The sequence below is a fragment of the Drosophila arizonae genome, chromosome 4, assembly GCF_054131065.1.
Source record: "Drosophila arizonae isolate 15081-1271.41 chromosome 4, UAZ_ARI_1.0, whole genome shotgun sequence".
NCBI lineage: Eukaryota > Metazoa > Arthropoda > Insecta > Diptera > Drosophilidae > Drosophila > Drosophila arizonae.
The window spans coordinates 4,695,001-4,716,102 of NC_142924.1; the positions used below are offsets into that span (position 1 = coordinate 4,695,001).

The window sequence follows — 21,102 nt, forward strand, 5'->3', positions numbered from 1 at the left end:
GGCTAAGATTCAGGACAAGGAAGGTATTCCCCCAGATCAGCAGCGTCTGATCTTCGCCGGCAAGCAACTGGAAGATGGTCGCACATTGTCTGACTACAATATCCAGAAGGAATCGACCCTTCATCTGGTCCTCCGTCTGCGTGGTGGTATGCAAATCTTCGTGAAGACCCTGACTGGCAAGACCATCACTCTGGAGGTGGAGCCTTCCGATACCATTGAAAACGTCAAGGCCAAGATTCAGGACAAGGAAGGTATTCCCCCAGATCAGCAGCGTCTGATCTTCGCCGGCAAGCAACTGGAAGATGGTCGCACATTGTCTGACTACAATATCCAGAAGGAATCGACCCTCCACTTGGTTCTCCGTCTGCGTGGTGGTATGCAAATCTTCGTGAAGACCTTGACTGGCAAGACCATCACTCTGGAGGTGGAGCCTTCCGACACGATTGAAAACGTGAAGGCCAAGATTCAGGACAAGGAAGGTATTCCCCCAGATCAGCAGCGTCTGATCTTCGCCGGCAAGCAACTGGAAGATGGTCGCACCCTGTCCGATTACAACATTCAAAAGGAGTCTACCCTTCATTTGGTACTGCGTCTGCGTGGCGGTTACTCAAGTTAATTGCAAAATAAAAGAAATCGCAAATGAATAATTCAACACTAAAATCAAGCCACAGTTTCAAAATTTTTTTATTTCTGCAAAAAACACTAGACCGCAAGAAAAAATTCAAAATTACAAGTTCAAGCATTGAGCCGAATTTCCTGTGCCTGCTGTTTCTTCTGGCTTAATTCTTGCTTCAAATTCCATAAACAATTGCAAATTAAAATAAATTTACCATATTCAAAAAGTTGTATTTTGCATTATATTTTATTTATTGTCAGGTGGTGGGGTAAATAAAAATGCTCTGAGTGCATTGCATTAGAAATGCATTTCTTCGTCGTGGAAATCCAATATATAAAGCTTGAATATTCGCTTAATTGGAATAAAATTGCATGTTATATCAAATAATATTTCATGTACATATATTTATTCCATCTGTGGAACGTTCACGTTTCACTGTGATTGGTATTTGTTTTGCTAAACATGAATACGTTTCGTGGCGACTGTCAAAAAGTGCATGACAAATAAATTTCAACCCGTAAAAGTGAATGCTTCCCGTTTATTTCGGACAAAAACAATCTGTTAGTGAACGTGCAGACGAAATGGCCAAGGTATTGCAGCGTGTGGAAATCACGCTGCGTAGCTTCTATGTATTCAATTCCAATCTGAGCCAGAAGGAGGGCGAGGTGAGTTAAGCCAATCCGTGGGAGAGACGCCTACAAAATGCTATTGCTTTCATCCAACAGGAGCACAAGAAAATTCTGTTTTATCATCCAAATGATATTGAACTAAATACAAAAATCAAAGATGTGGGTCTTAGCGAAGCCATCATTACATTCACGGGGTGAGTCAGCGGCTACCACAGCTACAGCCCAAGAAGGAAGACTTACATATGTTTATTTTCCTCTACCAGAACGTTTACAAGCGAGGATGATTGTAAGGCTTTGCATACGCAGAAGACAACCCAGCTTTTCTATCAGCCAGAGCCAGGCTTCTGGCTTGTGATGGTGCTCAATGTCCCCAAAGAGGTGAAGCTCAAGGAAGGAGTCGAGGTGGCTGACTATAGAGGAGGCGAAGTATCTGATAGGATATATCAAGCTGTCTTAAGGCAATGCTATCATATGTATCGCTTTCATCATGGTCCTCTCCAAACGAAACTGATGGCCAGCCCAGGCAGTGAGGAGGCAGAGGAGCAGCGCCAACAATTGGCTGCAGAGCTGAAAACATTCTATGATCGCTATTTGGCTACACTCAAGGATCTGGCTCAGTGTGATATCATGGATATGCTACACTCCATTCAGTACCTTGCTCTGGACAAAAGCCTCTTTTTGCGCGCCCATAACTTCAGCATGCTATGCGATACCTTCACAGCGGTCAAAGAGTGCATCATGTTCTATAACGACCAAGTTGTCTGTGGAGGCAAACTGGCTGCTAGCGACTTGTATAGCTTGCATGCGTATGTCCTGGGAACAGTTTCTGCGGTTGGATCTGTGGATACCTTTCGAACGGGTGCATTTGTACTCGAAGGAGAAAAACCAATCGCAGCTGAGGTCTACTTGGATTTAGATAAGCAAATTAGGCCGCATTGTTTGCTCATATATCGCGCATTGAATGTTACGCTTTGTCTATTTGTGGATGGTAAAGAAAATGTACTGTAATTACTTCAATATTCTCTCTAAATGAAAGTTTCTTTATAGCTGTTCCTACGCAGGAGTTCTATGAAGAGCTGCACGCCTATTTGGGCCCACAGCTCAGCAGCCTGGCTAAAGACATTGCCACTGCCTCGAAGTTGAATGCGAGTGCATCTGCAACGACTGCAACTAATCCTGACGATGGCTCAGCCAAATATCTGTTTATCAACGAGCAAAGCCTCAAGCATCATACAAATATACATCGAAATGCAAAGAGCATTCCACGAAATGTAATGAGTATCATTGCAGATCTTGCTAATCCCATACAAGAAATCTCTGCCGCCGAGGAGCTGCAGGTGAAGACAACGAATGACTATTGGATTGTGAAGCGTCGTTGCAATTGGCGACAATATTATGTGATCCTCAGCAAAAGCAAGGCAACAACGCTGCTCGATGTGACCCAGGAGGCAAAGCGTATATTTGAACAGGAGCTCACAGATGATGTATTCTTTGACAAATAAAAAGTAATAATAGATAAATGAATGGCGTTTTCCAATTGTATTTGGTTGTGCTGCTGTTGTTCCTCGTTACTGGTTGCCAGCAGAGGCCGCAGCAGGGGCTGAGGTGCCTCTGTGGATGCTCCTTTCAAGCTAGCACCGTGCCACTATTCGTCGTCAGCTCATTGTTGGCATCAATATAAACGCTCGTTGACGACGACGAACTGGTTGTTGCTCCATTCTGCCCTTTACTAAATTTAACAATATAAATATGACGATTCGACATGCATATGCTGTAGCTGTGGTGCTCGTAATCAATGGTAATGCGCTCACAGCTACTGTTAGCTATAAAGTTGTCATCAATGCTGCAGGCGTGGAAAGAAAATTAATTAGTTTGATTTCCACATTCAGATTAGTTCAACTTGCCTCTCGGTTAGATTTAATAGGCCCATTATTACATTTGCGCTGCGCTCATCGTTTTTTAAGTCGCCACCTGATTCCAGTACTGCACCATCATCTTTAAGTATCAAGTAACCAATTTGATTGGGAACAATTAGCTTATCTTTGTCCATAATTCAATTCCTTAAACTCAGGTTCACGCCTCAGATTCCGTTCTTTATTGTTTTTGTTTGCAGCTGCATTTGATGCCATTCACTTACCACGCGAACACACTTATCGATATTATGTGCATATCGATATTATAGCACTCGAGTGTGACTACCATCGCCAGTGATTTCGACCCCACCTCTAGTACACTACATTCAGTAAAGTATTCCCGTGCAGTTCGTGTGAAATTTAAAGCGCTGCGTAAAAAATTAAGTAAAAAGTTGAAAATCAATAGTTAAACCAACAAATTTCTTCGTAAAGCGGTTGAGCAAGGTCCAGAGTGTAAGTTACACATAGTTTTATTAGCACAATTATCGACCACATAGCTTTAAATTGCATTTGAAAATCGGCTTGCGTGTGTGTGTGTAGTAGTGAAAATTTTTCGGGTCAACGCCACACCCTCGTTTTTATACCGAGAAAATCTAATTATGCTTTCAATGTGTGCACAATGCCACTATTAAATTGTTAAAAGTTAACTGAAAGTGATTTTCTTACATTACTTCCATTTGGAAAGTGTGTAATGGGTGTGAAATTCTGTATCTATGCTGCATATGAACCATTTCTCAAGCACGTTCATATGTGTGTGTGTGTTGTGTATACGTCATCGGGTTGTGCCGCAACTTCAGTTGAGAGAAAGCGAGAGAGATAGAAAGATGGAGAGCAGGCACGGACACAAGCAAAAGAGATGTATTTTGGTGTTGTTTTAAAAAGATGGCAACCCCATTATTTTGTTTGCCTCTTATTTGATTTTCTCAATACCTGTTTGTAATAATGAATGTCCTTGACACTCTCAACTTCTTGTTTATGTAGGATCACGTTGCGCAATATTGTGTTTAAATTGCCGGTACCGTACCGTACAAAAAGAGAAAAAGCAAAGAGTTATACAATTAAAAATGTATAATTTTATAGCCCTAATTGATTGTTTTTTTTATTTTTTTATTTTGACATTAAAAATATCCATTCATTGCTCATAATTCCAAGTTGTGCGCATTACGTCATCCAGCTATTTCTGATAGACACTTCAATTAATGTATGTATGTATGAATGTATGTTGCCGCCGCTTTACTGTATGGTGCTCATATGTGAGGTCTGTGTCTGTGATTGTATTTAAAAAGAGAGCACGTTTGCTCTTCTCGCATTCCAAACAAAAATGTACAACGGTGATATGGAGTCTCGAACTTATCCCCCTCTCAGTTTGTCTCTCTCTCTTTCTCTCTCTTGGTGAATGTTGTTTTTGTTTATTATACCACGCCATAAACAGTTACAATTGCCTTCAATTTGTTTGTGTTTGTTTAAAAGCGTGTGTGTATGTGTGTATCTGTATACGACTTTTGTATGGCTGCTTTCAATATACAAACCCCGAATCCGAGCCTAGGGTAAATTTTCTTCTTCAATTTCCTGCCGTGCATTAGGGCGATGGCGTAAACGAGTCGCGTGACAATATTAAATTTTGATATTTGTGTATTTGTTTGTCCAACCCTACTGTAAGACTACTCCCATTTCTGATGATGTCATTTAAGTAGAGCCAATTGAAAATGTTTTTCTAACTACTGATTTCAGCTCTCTTCGAATTCTCTTATTAGAAAATCATTCGTATTCTATTAATTAAGAATTTGAACTACATATTAAATATAAAATAATAACTAATGGTTTTGTATAAAATCTATATAATAACGATAATCTAGCTCTCCTATTAATATTTATTTACTAACATTTATTTCTTTTAAAGATATAATGGTAAAAATAAATTATAAAAAAATAAGAATTTTTCTATTTAATTGCATGTAAACAATATTTTTTTCTATCTTACCTAATTTAATATACACTATATACTAATTAACTATTCTAATTAATTTTATATATAATTTGCTCAAGTAAAACTTATCGAAAATTTCGGCATAAATCAGAATTTAGTTCGTTCCTTAAAAATAGTTTCGTTACTTTTGTATGCGTGAGTGGTAAAAAAAAAAAACAATAATAATCAGCAAAATATGAAGATGAAATAAGTGGCAAAATTGAAAGTCTCCTACAAATAAATAAAAATAATCACAATGAATGAAATCAAGACAAATACAAAGAGCGTACAAGCAAAATTTCTCTTCTCTCATCTTCCGTTGCAGGAACGGGGCCTGAGGGAAAGAGAGAAAAATGTTTTGTGAGAACGAGCGCTTGAACGTAATATAAACAAAAACCTAGCGACACATATGTATAAATAAAAACAAAACAGAGAATGGAGCTAGCGGAAGAACAGGAACTGGAAATGGAGCCGGAGCAGCATTTAAAGCATCTACTAAATAAACTCGAACCTATCGAATTGAATCAACTGCCAGAAAAGTTCAACGCTCACTTTCAGGGAGGGCAGAGTGGCCTAGAAGATTTCGCCATTTACTATTTGGCTGCACTACGTCAGCACACAGAGCAGCATTTTCGTAACAGTCTAAGCAACGAATCGGAGACGCCCAAAAGTCAAACGCCTGTACGCCAACCAAGGCCACCCACACAAACAGATCAGGAACTGAATGAATCTCAACTTAGTCAACTGAGCATTGGCAATGTGTCCACGCCTGTGCGACAAAATCCACATGGACGTCGTTCCACTGGTGGCCAATTCAACAGTACACCGCATAGCAACGAACGATCCACTAATCGCAGTGGAGGAGGTGGTAGCGTTTCCGGTGGTAGCTTTTGTCTAGGTGACTTTTTGGTCAATACAACGCCCAATCATAGCCAACAACGTGCAAGGAAGAAGCCGCTAACGCCACAGTCAAATACCGCACAAGATTGTGCACACAATAAATCTCAAAAACCACGTCGACGTGTGGTTCCTATGACAATCAGCAAGAATGTGTCTTCGTGCAGTTCCTTTGGCGACACCAGCTCGTTTAGCAACGAGAACAATTTGTTGCGTCTGTCGCAGAGCTGTGAATTGGATCGCAGCCAAGGCGCTGAACTGGAATTGGAGGCAAGAAAGACATTGCTACTACGCAGGCAAGAAATTAAAAGTGAAGCGCCAGTTGAACAGGAAAGAGAACGAGAGAGAGAGAAAGAAATTCGACCTTTAGAGCCAGTCAGCTTGGAGGATGTCAGCCAAGCCAAAAAGCTTCAAGTGCTAGCTAGCATCTACTCATTGCTCATGGATTTGAATCTTGTTCCAAACGTATTGAGTGAGATAAGCTTTGTACTGCAATTAGTTAATATACGCAACATCGTGTCTGATGCGAGTCCAACGAAGTCTGACTCGGATGCACCTCTCGCCCTACTAACCGGCTACAAGGAATGCATTTACTTTGCCGTTAAATTACTGGAGCAACAGCAGGAGCTGCTATTGCAGCTGGATCGTAAATCTCTGGGTGTGCTGCTTCAGCATGAACGTTTGTCTTTGCTCTCCAAAGAGATGCAGGAACAACTGGAACTATCCTGTCAACAGAAACAGCAGTTAAAGAGCAAGCGGGAGCTATTTCCCGACACCCAAAATCCTCAGCAAAATGTCTACTACCAGCACGAGAAAGATTCACGTGATAATTTTCCTAGCCAACAGGAGTTCGGTGCATTTAAGACCCAGCGAGATCTTTTTTACAAGGCGCTCAAGCAGTGGGAGCAACTACATCTTAATCGTGCCTTCTGTTTTGGCAGAGATTTGGGTCAATGCGTGCGAGAGATCTTCAGGCAGTCCGAGCATGCTGTAAATATGGCGCACTTTGCCAAACTGTTTGTCAGCCAGCTACTCATGTCCAGTGGTGAGACGCACGAATCACCCGAAGAACTGGGTCTGAAGCTTGACCAGCAGCGTCTCAACAGACTGGCCCAGCGTCTGATTACTAGCAATTCAAGCGTTGAGGATCAGTTTCCACGCACGCAAGCCTTCTTTCGTGATTTTATTAGCGAATGTGGATCCTTGGCATTTCTAGTACAGCTCCAGCTGGCGCTCTATGTCCAATTGTTGCGCCATAATGATTCCAGTTTTGAGTTGCTGCCACTTCAAGCCGAAGACGAAGACGATGGCGAGGTAGTTCAGTCTCCGTTTATCGTACGACCACAGGCTCTTGCAGAATTGCTTATGTTGGCTAAATTTCTAGGGTATGTTTGCGCCTTCCCTTACAATCGATCGCCCACTGCCTATGCCTGCCCGCAACAACTGCAGCTGCGTCGCCAGTTCCAGCCACCGTTTGAGATGCGCACTCATCTTGAGCGAGCCATGCGCCAGGACAAACTACTCATCACGTTGCCCTGGCTGGTACAGTACTTGGCCATGTTAGATGTGGTCACACTGCAGCTTCCTGCTGCGGTGGCTACGCTGGAATTGCTCTATGCGCTGTATGAAGGCGTGGTTGCTAATCAAAATCCGCAGTTCTTTATTATACGTATTTGCCTCGGTTGGCTATTGGAATCTCAGCCAGCGCTCAGCAGTGGCTACTACAGTCAAAGGAGCGCCAAATCCTTAAGTGGAGCAAGTGCAGCATTGGTCGCCGATTGCCTGCATAGTCTGAGCATTTCGTATAAGGGACAGGCAGCAGCACTGCTCGAGCAGCTCCTCCCAGTGGCGTGTCCCTTTCTTCATGAGTTTTGTGTCTCCATTACTCCCTCGCAGCGACAAGTGCAGCGGAGTGGACGCTTTCGTTATATAACCACTCGACTGGAACAGCTGAGTGGAAGCAAGAAGTTGCAATCTGCACCAGAGGAAACGGTTGATCCTTTGCAGACTGTGGAAGCTATGTCATCGGAGCAAAAGCAACGCAAATTGGTGGACGCCTTTCTACACTCACAGAACGCTTCCATGCGACGTCTATTGGAATTTGTTACAGAGCGCAGCTTTAAGTGTGTGGTCAAGGATGCCCAGCAAACTATACTCCTGCCCTCCAAGGCTGCAGCCGATGCGCTTGTCAATGGGATTAGGTCCACGCAAGAGCAAGAGGTGCAGCGTGAGTTGCAACGCATCTATCAACAGGCACGCATTCAAGCCTCTCAACAATGGGCAGAACAAGTGCCTGCAATGTTAGAGAAACGCATCGAACAATCTTTAATGGCTCTGTTGCCCCTTAACACCCATGAGGTAGTGCGACGCACGTATAGCCATTTGATTAGGCAGCAGGCTGAGCCACAGATACACCAGTGGCTAGAAACGAGCGTCATACAATCTAATTTTTACCACGGTGATTTGCAGGAGGTGGCCATCAAGGTGTGTCGAGCGAACAAGAATAACAATCAGGCTACCAGCAGCAGTGGAACTTCCAATGAAATGTGCCTAACTGATGCGAATGGACTTAGTTTGTCCGGTATACTACATGAGCTGCAGCAATGGGTACACTGCCTCAGCTTGAGACCCGAATATTTGTGTTATATGAGTGATTTGCAAGGATTGCTCGGAAGGACGAAAGAGGCCGTTCAACTTAAGCAACTGCCCAGCTATTTCTACCAGCTGATGGGATCTGTATTGGTGCGCCTGTTACAATTACTCATATACCGTCAGCCACATTTGTTAACCGAGGACGTCATCAATACTAGCTGCGAGGTGTGGCTAACACCTCAAGTTCGTGGCACTGATGAGACAATACCTGTGTTTCTTGAAAGCCTGCTCAGCATCAGCTTTGTACAGGAGCTCAGCTCCGATCCTTCGAGCTTCCAGCTACTCCACCATCTGCTTCACGCTATGCTGAACGCTCGCGTGCTCGGCATCGATCACCTCAATCAGTTATTTTTGCCGCTCTTCAAGGAGAATTGGACTCCGCCTGTGTGGAAAGCGTTGTCACAGGTGCTCCATCGATTGTCCAAAGATCACTCCGATAACGATAAAAGTAACGACGATGACGACGGAAAATCGCATTTGTTTATGGAAGTGCTAGCGGATTTGTCGCAAGATTTGGATAGTTTTTAAGCTTAAAGTTATTATTATATCATTCTATGCATTTATCATAAAATTGTTAGTTGCTGTGAATAAACTCTATTTTTTGCACAAGCATTTGAGCTTTTCTTTTTTGTGTGCTCTGTAGGAAATCGATAAGATAAGAACGCCGCTTATCGATACATGAATTGGCCGATTACGTCAACTTGACGAATTTGACGGTGTGAAATGAAACACGATAAATAGGTATGTGTGTGTGTGTGCGAGGTTACCAGGTAAGCAGCGCGACAAACATATAGAAACAGTCAGTTATCTTTGGTATGTCGCAGATTAAGAACATTCCAGTATTGGTAGAGCTTATATACGATACTGGGTATGTGTATATGTGTAAAAATTTTATTTGAACAATTTTAACCATTTAATGCAAATATGTTGCAAAAAGAAGGCATTGAGATGTTTCAGTTTAGCTCAGTTTTCAACCACTGTGCATGTGAGAACTGCGTAATGTGTTTGTATGTATTCATGAAAGCTATGTTTTGTTTTCGCTATCTCTGTTCCTCTCTGTCTCTGTCTATGTCTGTCAGTGTGTTTGTATGAGTGTGTCATTGTGCTAATTTTGTAAAATGCGAACGCTGATTATGCAATCAACGGGGATTCTCTCTGTTTCTAAGCCCAATTGAAATTAATTGTTGCTTACTCTATTTTGTTCTATTTCATTTTAGTTGTGCACGGGCGAACTTTGGCAGACATATTTGATGAGCAACCAGGCAGCAGTATTAAATTAAATTAAAGAATCACTACCAACTACGAACGAATATTGAACTTAACGAACTTAACGAAAAGAACCCAGTATGGAAAATTTTACGCCAAAAGAGGTGAAGATCCTCGAGACGGTCGAGGATATTCAGGAGCGTCGTGAGCAGGTCCTGTCGCGTTATAATGAATTCAAAATCGAGACACGACAGAAGCGTGAAAAGCTTGAAGATTCGCGTCGATTTCAATACTTCAAGCGGGATGCCGATGAGCTTGAGTCCTGGATACATGAGAAACTCCAGGCAGCCAGCGAGGAAAGCTACCGGGATCCAACCAATCTGCAGGCAAAGATTCAAAAGCACCAGGCATTCGAGGCTGAGGTCTCCGCGCATAGCAATGCGATCGTATCGCTGGATAATACCGGTCAGGAGATGATCAATCAGCAGCACTTTGCATCGGAGACTATTCAACGGCGTCTGGATGAACTGCATCAGCTATGGGAGCTACTGCTCAGCCGTTTGGCTGAAAAGGGCCTGAAGCTGCAGCAAGCGTTGGTTCTCGTTCAATTTTTGCGTCAATGCGAGGAAGTCATGTTCTGGATCAAGGACAAAGAGACCTTTGTGACTGCTGATGAATTTGGTCAGGATCTTGAGCATGTCGAGGTGTTGCAGCGTAAATTCGATGAGTTCCAAAAGGACATGGCCTCGCAGGAATATCGTGTTACCGAGGTAAACCAATTGGCCGATAAGCTTATCCAGGATGGCCACCCAGAGCGGGACACCATAACCAAGCGCAAGGAGGAACTTAATGAGGCTTGGCAGCGTCTGAAGCAATTGGCCATTGTTCGCCAAGAGAAGCTCTTCGGTGCCCATGAGATTCAACGCTTCAATCGTGATGCGGACGAGACTGTCGCTTGGATTGCCGAAAAGGATGTGGTTTTGTCCTCTGATGATTATGGTCGCGATTTGGCCAGCGTACAGGCTCTGCAGCGCAAGCATGAGGGAGTTGAACGCGATTTGGCTGCTCTGGAGGATAAGGTCTCCACACTGGGCGCCGAGGCACAGCGATTGTGCTCTATCCACGCGGATCATAGCGATCAGATCAGGGATAAGCAGGCAGAGATCGCCAACTACTGGCAGAGCTTGACGGCTAAGGCACGAGAACGCAAACAAAAACTGGACGAGTCTTACTATCTACATCGATTCCTGGCCGATTTCCGTGATCTGGTATCGTGGATCAATAACATGAAGGCTATCATCTCAGCCGACGAGCTAGCTAAGGATGTAGCTGGAGCTGAGGCTCTGCTGGAGCGTCATCAAGAGCACAAAGGCGAGATCGATGCACGTGAGGATAGCTTCAAATTGACCACCGAGTCGGGCAGGAAGCTCTTGGAGCGTGAGCACTATGCTGCAGCTGAGATTCAAGAGAAGTTGGCTGCACTGGAGAACGATAAGAGCTCGCTGCTGTCTTTGTGGGAGGATCGTCGAATTCTGTATGAGCAATGCATGGACTTGCAACTCTTCTACCGAGACACTGAACAGGCCGATACCTGGATGGCCAAGCAAGAGGCATTCCTGGCCAACGAGGATTTGGGAGACTCCCTCGACTCTGTGGAAGCTTTGATTAAGAAGCACGAGGATTTCGAGAAGAGTCTCGCTGCCCAGGAGGAGAAGATCAAGGCGCTGGACATCTTTGCCACCAAACTCATCGATGGTCAGCATTATGCCGCCGATGATGTGGCTCAGCGTCGACAGATGCTGCTCGCTCGCCGCGCTGCACTGCAGGAGAAGTCTGCAAAGCGTCGCCAGCTGCTTGAGGACTCGAATCGCTATCAGCAATTCGAACGGGATTGCGATGAGACCAAGGGTTGGATCAGTGAAAAACTGAAGTTTGCCACAGATGATTCTTATCTGGATCCAACAAACTTGAATGGTAAAATGCAGAAGCACCAGAACTTTGAGCATGAGCTGAATGCGAATAAGTCACGCATCGAGGACATCACCAATGTGGGCAGCGAGCTGATCGAGAAGAAGCATTATGCCGCGGATCAGATCAATACGCGTATGCAAGAGATTGTTGTGCTGTGGGAGACATTGGTGCAGGCATCCGATAAGAAGGGCACCAAGCTGAATGAAGCCTGCCAGCAGCAGCAGTTCAATCGTACCATTGAGGACATTGAGCTGTGGCTCAGCGAGATTGAGGGTCAGCTGCTCTCCGAGGATCATGGCAAGGATTTGACCTCCGTGCAGAATCTGCAGAAGAAGCACGCTCTGCTCGAGGCTGATGTTATGGCTCATCAGGATCGTATCGAGAACATCAATGTGGCAGCTAATAAGTTCATTGAATCTGGACACTTTGATTCCGATAACATTCGCAACAAGGAGGGAAATCTTTCGGCACGCTATGCTGCTCTGGCTGCTCCAATGGCTGAACGCAAGCAACATCTGTTGGATTCATTGCAGGTGCAGCAGCTGTTCCGCGACTTGGAGGATGAAGCTGCCTGGATCCGTGAGAAGGAACCAATTGCAGCATCGACCAATCGCGGTCGCGATTTGATTGGCGTGCAAAATTTGATCAAGAAACATCAAGCTGTTCTGGCCGAGATTAACAACCATGAGGCGCGACTCCTCAACGTCATTAGCTCTGGGGAAAATATGCTTAAGGATCAGCCATTTGCCAGCGAGGACATTCGTCAGCGTCTCGAAGCGCTGCAGGAGCAGTGGAACACCCTCAAGGACAAGTCGAATCAACGCAAGCAGGATCTGGATGATTCATTACAGGCACATCAATACTTTGCCGATGCCAACGAGGCGGAGTCCTGGATGCGTGAAAAGGAACCCATTGCCACGGGCAACGACTATGGTAAAGATGAGGATTCATCAGAGGCACTTCTCAAGAAGCACGAGGCACTTGTCTCCGATCTGGAAGCCTTTGGCAACACGATTCAGGCGCTGCAGGAGCAGGCCAAGAACTGCCGGCAACAGGAGACGCCCGTCGTGGACATTACTGGCAAGGAGTGTGTCGTTGCACTCTACGATTACTCGGAGAAGTCGCCACGTGAAGTGTCCATGAAGAAGGGTGATGTTCTCACCCTCCTGAACTCCAACAACAAGGATTGGTGGAAGGTTGAGGTCAATGACCGTCAGGGATTCGTGCCCGCTGCCTACATCAAGAAGATCGAGGCCGGACTCAGTGCATCGCAGCAAAACCTGGTGGACAACCATTCGATTGCTAAGCGCCAGAACCAGATCAACTCCCAGTATGATAATCTTCTAGCCCTTGCACGTGAGCGTCAGAATAAGCTCAATGAGACGGTGAAGGCTTATGTGCTGGTCCGTGAAGCCGCAGATTTGGCTCAATGGATCCGCGACAAGGAAAATCATGCCCAGATTGCTGATGTGGTGGGCGAGGATCTGGAGGAAGTGGAAGTGTTGCAGAAGAAATTCGATGACTTCAATGATGATCTAAAGGCCAACGAAGTGCGTTTGGCTAACATGAATGAGATTGCAGTTCAGCTGACATCGCTGGGACAAACGGAAGCAGCTCTGAAGATCCAGACCCAGATGCAGGACCTTAACGAGAAGTGGAACAATCTGCAAACATTGACAGCCGAGAAGGCTAGCCAGTTGGGCTCCGCCCATGAGGTGCAGCGATTCCATCGCGACATTGATGAGACCAAGGATTGGATTGCCGAGAAGGCGAATGCCCTGAACAACGATGATCTTGGCAAGGATTTGCGTAGCGTCCAGACGCTTCAGCGCAAACACGAAGGTGTTGAACGTGACCTGGCTGCCCTACGTGACAAGATTCGCCAATTGGATGAGACCGCAAACCGCTTGATGCAGTCGCATCCAGATACCGCTGAGCAGACTTATGCCAAGCAGAAGGAGATCAACGAGATGTGGGATCAGATCATCACCAAGTCGACAGCCCGCAAAGAGAAGCTTCTTGACTCGTACGATCTGCAGCGATTCCTCAGCGACTATCGCGATCTGCTCGCCTGGATCAACTCGATGATGAGTCTGGTTACCTCCGATGAGCTGGCCAATGATGTAACGGGAGCCGAAGCCCTTATCGAACGTCATCAGGTGGGCTTTTGTTTTAATTTGATTTCAAAATTCCCATTTAATTATTTCATCTGCCTTGAGTTTTTATTTCTTCAATGAACGTTGTAATCCATTTGTATATATATCGATATATGTAATTAACTTCAAAATCTCTTGAAATCAGTTGATTCACGTTAACATTTGCATAATTTTAAAGCTTTTTAATCTTACCGATATACCTCGATATATATATGATCGACTGCAACGGTTTCTTGAATCTTTGACTATATGAAGATATATTTGATTTTGTTATGTATGGAATCGTAATATGTTAAGTGAATATTATTATGGCTCCATTTCCTGCTTCCCGTTGAATATTTTCATTTAATTCTGATTTTTTCTGTGCATTCTTTTGTTTTGTTTTGCGGGGTATTGTCAATGTCAATGCCTCCACCCGAAACCAAATCTTAAATCACGTCATCAATCCAATTAAATTCAAACTCTCAACTCAACGTCTACTGCAATCAACAACAACTATAACAATCAAACAAACAACAACAACAACAACAATAATGGTTCATGGTTCATGACAATATAAACATATACTATATGCATCCCTGGTATTATTTCTCATCTTTAAATACAAACACAGGCACATCGTGCTGAAATTGAGTTCACGCTGGGCAGCAGCTCCGCCCCAGCCACAGGTGCATCACTATCCGGCGACGAGGTAGTTGTTCGTAAGCCATCATCATCATCGACATCAACAACATGATCATCAACAGCATCATTATCATCATTATAATACAATATCTTACTTATCCATATCATCCCGTGTTTATATATCATTGTGCGTTGTATGTTCTTACCTTTTCTTCTTTTTGTATTTTGAACGATTTTTTTGGCTGTTCGTCCAGCTAAAGCTTTCACTAGAAAACGCTCTCTTCTTGATGACTCTTCTGGCTATTCACAATGTTACCCTTAGAGAAAGCCCACTTGTGAATCGGCAGTTGGAGTTGAATAACCTGTGTTCTGTACTTATATACAAATGTTCATAAAATAACACTTAATATTCTGAAATACTATGATAAACACAGCTCTGGTATCCAAGAACACCAAAAACAATCATATAAACCTTTCATTTTCAGTCATCATCCCATATATTATTGATAATCGCCTTTAAGGACGACTGCAGACTAAGACAAGCTTAAATTATTTTCAAACAATTTCTGGACAACTTAACATACAAACAATTCGTTTCGCTGAGAATTGGTTCAATTGAACGAATCCTTCTCGACTGACTCGATAGTTTGTATCGCTGATGAGCTGCGACTCCTTAATGATCTACTGACTCCAATCATTTTCTGTACAGCACCGATAAATCATCGACTCGCAGTCACCTTGCATATCATTTGTCAACTTTATGTTTCTGTTCGCCGTATTTGGTTTTTTGACTAATCTGTATTAGAAGCTGCAACGAATACAACAAACAGCCAATTAAAATAAAATAATTTCTTGTTGTTCTAACCCGGCGTTTATACCTTACCAAAATCTAAGATTCAACTATAAAGCTTTAAGACTAATGCATTTTATTTATTATATATAGGAACATCGCACGGAGATTGATGCCCGTGCTGGAACTTTCGGAGCCTTCGAGCAGTTTGGCAACGAGCTGTTGCAGGCTAATCATTATGCTTCGCCCGATATTAAGGAGAAGATTGAGGATTTGGCTAAGGCACGCGAAGATTTGGAGAAGGCCTGGACCGAGCGCCGTTTGCAACTGGAGCAAAACCTCGATTTGCAACTTTACATGCGCGACTGTGAATTGGCTGAGTCCTGGATGTCTGCTCGCGAGGCATTCCTCAATGCAGATGACGATGCCAACGCTGGTGGCAATGTGGAGGCGTTGATCAAGAAGCACGAGGACTTCGATAAGGCAATCAATGGACATGAGCAGAAGATCGCTGCATTGCAAACTGTTGCCGATCAACTGATTGCCCAGAATCATTATGCCTCCAACTTGGTAGATGATAAGCGCAAGCAGGTGCTCGAGCGCTGGCGTCACCTGAAGGAGGGACTCATCGAGAAGCGTTCCCGCTTGGGCGATGAGCAAACGTTGCAGCAATTCTCACGCGATGCCGACGAGATCGAGAACTGGATTGCAGAGAAACTGCAGCTGGCAACTGAAGAAAGCTACAAGGATCCAGCAAACATTCAGTCGAAGCATCAGAAGCATCAAGCCTTCGAAGCGGAGCTGGCTGCCAATGCAGATCGTATTCAGAGCGTGCTGGCAATGGGTGGCAATTTGATTGACAAGAAGCAGTGCAGCGGATCGGAGGATGCGGTGCAGAAGCGTTTGACTCAAATAGCTGATCAGTGGGAATATTTGACCCATAAGACGACTGAGAAGTCGCTGAAGCTAAAGGAGGCCAACAAGCAGAGGACGTATATCGCTGCTGTCAAGGATTTGGATTTCTGGTTGGGCGAGGTCGAGAGTTTGTTGACCACTGAGGATTCTGGTAAGGATTTGGCATCCGTACAAAACCTAATGAAGAAACATCAGTTGGTCGAAGCGGATATCGTTGCGCACGAAGACCGCATCAAGGACATGAACAACCAGGCCGATTCCTTGGTCGAGAGCGGTCAATTCGATACTGCTGGCATCCAGGAGAAGCGTCAAAGCATTAACGAACGCTACGAACGCATCTGTAATCTTGCTGCCCATCGTCAAGCGCGTCTCAATGAGGCACTGACTCTGCATCAATTCTTCCGCGACATTGCCGACGAGGAGAGCTGGATCAAGGAGAAGAAGCTGCTCGTTGGCTCCGATGATTATGGACGCGATTTAACTGGCGTGCAGAATCTAAAGAAGAAGCACAAGCGTCTCGAAGCTGAGTTGGCCTCCCATGAGCCGGCTATTCAAGCTGTTCAGGAGGCTGGCGAGAAGCTCATGGATGTGTCCAATTTGGGTGTTCCCGAAATTGAGCAACGTTTGAAGGCCTTGAATCAGGCTTGGGCAGAACTCAAGAATTTGGCTGCCACACGCGGCAAAAAGCTGGACGAGTCGCTCACCTATCAGCAATTCCTGGCCCAGGTCGAAGAGGAGGAAGCCTGGATCACCGAGAAGCAGCAATTGCTCTCTGTGGAGGATTATGGTGATTCCATGGCCGCTGTCCAGGGTCTCTTGAAGAAGCATGACGCTTTCGAGACGGACTTTGCTGCCCACAAGGACCGCTGCTCGCTAATCTGTGAGCAGGGCAGCGACCTGGTCGAGGCTAAGAATCATCATGGCGAATCCATTGGACAACGTTGCCAGCAGCTGCGTAACAAGCTGGATAACCTAAACGCTCTGGCAGCTCGTCGCAAGGGCGCCTTGTTGGACAACTCGGCGTACTTGCAGTTCATGTGGAAGGCGGATGTTGTTGAGAGCTGGATCGATGACAAGGAGAACTATGTGAGATCCGATGAGTATGGACGTGATTTGTCCACTGTGCAAACGCTATTGACGAAGCAAGAGACATTCGATGCAGGTAATAGATATCAATTCCCGACTCAATAGTAAACGATTACTGAATATGAATCCTTTGTAGGTCTCAATGCCTTTGAACAGGAGGGCATTCACAATATTAGCGCTCTGAAGGATCAACTGATTAATGCCAATCATGCTCAGTCGCCGGCTATATTGAAGCGTCATGGCGATGTGATTGCACGTTGGCAGAAGCTGCGCGATGCATCGGACACGAGGAAGCAACGTTTGCTGGCCATGCAGGAGCAATTCCGCCAAATCGAGGAACTCTATTTGACATTTGCCAAGAAAGCTTCGGCCTTCAATTCTTGGTTCGAAAATGCCGAGGAGGATCTCACAGATCCTGTTCGCTGCAATTCGATCGAAGAAATACGCGCGCTGCGTGATGCCCACGCCCAATTCCAAGCGTCCCTTTCATCGGCCGAAGCGGACTTTAAGGCATTGGCAGCACTCGACCAGAAGATCAAGAGCTTTAATGTTGGACCGAATCCGTACACCTGGTTCACCATGGAAGCTCTTGAGGAGACCTGGCGTAATCTGCAAAAGATCATAGAGGAACGCGATGGCGAACTTGCCAAGGAGGCCAAGCGACAGGAGGAGAACGACAAGCTACGCAAGGAATTCGCCAAGCACGCAAATCTCTTCCATCAATGGCTAACCGAAACAAGGTGAGTGAACGACTCCATTCCAAGCCCTGTCTAGTATTTTATTATTGGTGTCGGTAACTTCATTCCTTCATCCAATCCAATTAAATTCAATTCTTGTTAACGAAAACAACTCTTGTGGTCACTCTCTGTGAAATCTCGCGTAATTTCGTTAAATCTCAAATAATTTCGTAACTGAAATGCTCAATTCTGTTTTTCTAGATATTATATGCTGGGTTATAATCGTCAAGGGTAATTAAGAAGAAACGAGAGGGACATCCGCAACTCTGCGTTGAAATTTCCTTAGTGTTTCTCTTCTTTTGTTTCTCATTATTGTTTTGTTTCCGTTTCTATTTCTGTTTCTGTCTGGCTAAAAGTTTAACCGCTGCGTTGCTCAACTAACAGAAAAAATTAAAAACTTGTATATGGAGTTAGCTTCTAGCTTCTCCTATACTCTGTACATACATATTTAACTTAGAAAAACCAAGATATTATATTTAATGCAAAATCTAGTTCTAGTTCAAGCAGCATTTAGCATCGATAAATCAAACGATTTCTTAACTATCGATCAATTTAGCGTTCGATTCAGTCCAAATTCTCTTTCTAACTTTTATTTTCCTATTACAATCAATAAAAAAAAAAAAAAAAAAAAAAAAAAAAAAAAAAAAAAAAAAAAAACAATTTAAATGCAGCATGTAAAAAAGTAGCATAAAAGAAAACAACAGTAGTAAAAGCGAATTTTGCATTCAGCTTTTTCGTTTAATTAGCTTTAAAAAAAATATTTGTTGGCTTATTTTTGTTTAACTCGCTTCATAGTGATTTTTTGCCTTATTTAGTTGCTGAATATAGATATTAAAAAAATAAAAATAAAAATAAAAAACTTTTTTTGAGCGCAGAATACTTTTTGATCGATATCTTGTATGCCAAAATTTTTTTGAAATTTCCCATTTAAACAATTCAAAATCATTCTTTAATAATTGGCTTAAATATACAATATTTGTAAATGCCAAAAGTTTATTTTTTTTAGTTACAAAATTTAATAAAGAAAATTCAAGCGCTCTGCTTAACTTTTGAATGTCTTTGCTGACGAAGTTTTAGAAAATTGTTTGGCAAACCTTTTTAAAATTCGTACACACACTCGTAAAAACGACTACTACACCTGTATATATTAAAGGACAACAAAAAAGTATTAGAAGAATTTAAAAAACAATAAAACTGCCGCCCTTAACCACAGACCTCTAACAAGATTTGCTTTTCTTATATGCATTATAAACCATTATACAACAAATTTATATATTTAAAAAATGCTTTGTGCTTTACTAATGAAACGCTTTTCTACTTTGAATACAAAAATTTACAAACAAATTTTGCGAAACAGAACTTCGATGATGGAAGGCTCTGGTTCATTGGAGCAGCAACTGGAGGCGCTTCGCGTCAAGGCCACGGAGGTGCGTGCCCGTCGTGTGGATCTAAAGAAGATCGAGGAACTGGGCGCCCTATTGGAGGAGCATTTGATTTTGGATAACCGCTATACGGAACACTCGACTGTGGGTTTGGCCCAGCAATGGGATCAATTGGATCAACTATCGATGCGTATGCAACATAATTTGGAGCAACAGATACAGGCACGCAATCATTCGGGCGTCTCAGAGGATTCGCTCAAGGAATTCTCCATGATGTTCAAGCACTTCGACAAGGATAAGAGCGGCAAATTGAATCACCAGGAATTCAAGTCATGCCTTCGCGCCCTTGGCTACGATCTGCCCATGGTGGAGGAGGGTCAACCAGATCCCGAGTTCGAGGCCATTCTCGACGTTGTCGATCCCAATCGCGATGGCTACGTTTCCTTGCAAGAGTACATTGCCTTCATGATTTCCAAGGAAACAGAGAATGTGCAATCCTACGAAGAAATCGAGAATGCTTTCCGCGCCATCACCGCCGCCGATCGTCCCTATGTCACCAAGGAGGAGCTCTATTGCGTAAGTTTCGTTGGATATACCCATTTATAAATGAATATTTATTAAATGTATATTCTTTTACTACTTTAGAACCTTACCAAGGACATGGCCGACTATTGTGTTCAGCGTATGAAACCCTTCACCGAACCGCGTTCTGGCCAGCCCATCAAGGATGCTTTAGATTACATAGATTTTACGCGAACGCTATTCCAGAATTAAATTTCGATACGCCTGAGAAAATGTCTTACAATATATTTCTAAACAAAAATTTACACATATATATTTACACGATTATTTTCGATGATAATTTTCTAGTAATTAAGTCTAACAGAATGCAATTTATGCTTATTTAAGTAAAAATGCCACAATGAACCCAAAAAACATGAACAGAAGCTGACATAAGCTGGCCGCTATATAACAATAATAATTTATACTTTCTACACATAGCTGACAGCTATAGAACTTTATATATTGGTAGCTTTTGCATTTATGTATTTGTCTTTATATAGCCCAAAAACAAAAAACCGGAAAAATATCTTAACTCTTTGACATAATAAAAACTTAGTCTCAGTAAAAATATTTACAAAATGCTCTTAAATGTAAAATCGTATGCAATAAAATTACATAATCTAAAAGCTTCGCTTGCAATATAACTACCCAAATATTGGCTAAATATCTATCACAGTTTATAATACCGAAAACCAATAACTACAAACTTTCAGTTTTTATGATCGGCAACTTATACGAAATGCAAGTAGTAAAATATGCAAAACAAAAAAAATATATACAAAGCGAAAATATTTATTTAAAAAAAAATATATATATTACTATTTGCCTCTATTTACACTTCAAATAAATTTGCAAATAAAAATATATTGCTGCATGTCTAAAAATGTTAGAAGTTAATGTGTTTTTCTTTTGACATTGAAGTAAAGAAATAAAAAAAGGGAATTTTTCAAAGTTGAATTTTTACTGATATATGGTAAAATATGGGAAAAAATATAGGC

General features: G+C 43.1%; 5 protein-coding genes across 12 annotated transcripts in view; 4 read left to right on the top strand and 1 right to left on the bottom strand.

The window, feature by feature from the left end:
• Nucleotides 1-842, top strand: part of Ubi-p63E (Polyubiquitin-63E) — a 6,021-nt gene extending 5,179 nt beyond the window's left edge. For all 4 annotated transcript variants that reach the window (XM_089469110.1, XM_089469108.1, XM_089469107.1 and 1 more), the window contains one exon: nucleotides 1-842. This exon is cut by the window's left edge and continues 2,826 nt beyond it. In XM_089469110.1, coding sequence (XP_089325236.1) covers nucleotides 1-616 — 616 coding nt within the window. In that variant the 3' untranslated portion in view covers nucleotides 617-842.
• A 202-nt stretch (nucleotides 843-1,044) lies between these two features.
• Ccz1 (vacuolar fusion protein CCZ1) lies at nucleotides 1,045-2,765 on the top strand. Its single transcript, XM_018006217.2, has 4 exons — nucleotides 1,045-1,281; nucleotides 1,342-1,439; nucleotides 1,509-2,233; nucleotides 2,293-2,765. Exons 1-4 carry the CDS (start codon nucleotides 1,144-1,146, stop codon nucleotides 2,745-2,747), a joined length of 1,416 nt encoding a protein of 471 aa, XP_017861706.1. The 5' UTR covers nucleotides 1,045-1,143; the 3' UTR covers nucleotides 2,748-2,765.
• On the bottom strand, nucleotides 2,677-3,405 carry Lamtor4 (Late endosomal/lysosomal adaptor, MAPK and MTOR activator 4). Its single transcript, XM_018006232.2, has 2 exons — nucleotides 3,150-3,405; nucleotides 2,677-3,088 (listed from the first exon to the last, which is right to left on the bottom strand). The coding sequence occupies exons 1-2, from the start codon at nucleotides 3,293-3,295 to the stop codon at nucleotides 2,872-2,874; spliced, it is 363 nt and encodes a 120-aa protein (XP_017861721.1). The 5' UTR covers nucleotides 3,296-3,405; the 3' UTR covers nucleotides 2,677-2,871.
• Nucleotides 3,406-3,468: 63 nt separating this feature from the next.
• On the top strand, nucleotides 3,469-20,996 carry alpha-Spec (alpha spectrin). Of its 5 annotated transcripts, none has more exons than XM_018006205.2 (8): nucleotides 3,469-3,611; nucleotides 9,891-14,009; nucleotides 14,620-14,697; nucleotides 15,574-17,497; nucleotides 17,558-18,161; nucleotides 18,360-18,389; nucleotides 19,516-20,116; nucleotides 20,186-20,996. In XM_018006205.2, the coding sequence occupies exons 2-8, from the start codon at nucleotides 10,020-10,022 to the stop codon at nucleotides 20,312-20,314; spliced, it is 7,356 nt and encodes a 2,451-aa protein (XP_017861694.1). In that variant the 5' UTR covers nucleotides 3,469-3,611; nucleotides 9,891-10,019; the 3' UTR covers nucleotides 20,315-20,996. The 5 variants fall into 5 exon arrangements, with proteins under 5 accessions (XP_017861694.1, XP_017861695.1, XP_017861696.1 ...); XM_089469105.1 differs by lacking the exon at nucleotides 3,469-3,611 and adding an exon at nucleotides 9,462-9,541; XM_018006206.2 differs by lacking the exon at nucleotides 18,360-18,389.
• Nucleotides 3,471-9,285, top strand: dlt (codanin-1 like protein dlt). The gene is made up of 2 exons (XM_018006209.2): nucleotides 3,471-3,611; nucleotides 5,450-9,285. The coding sequence occupies exon 2, from the start codon at nucleotides 5,560-5,562 to the stop codon at nucleotides 9,199-9,201; it is 3,642 nt and encodes a 1,213-aa protein (XP_017861698.1). The 5' UTR covers nucleotides 3,471-3,611; nucleotides 5,450-5,559; the 3' UTR covers nucleotides 9,202-9,285.
• Nucleotides 20,997-21,102: the final 106 nt, after the last annotated feature.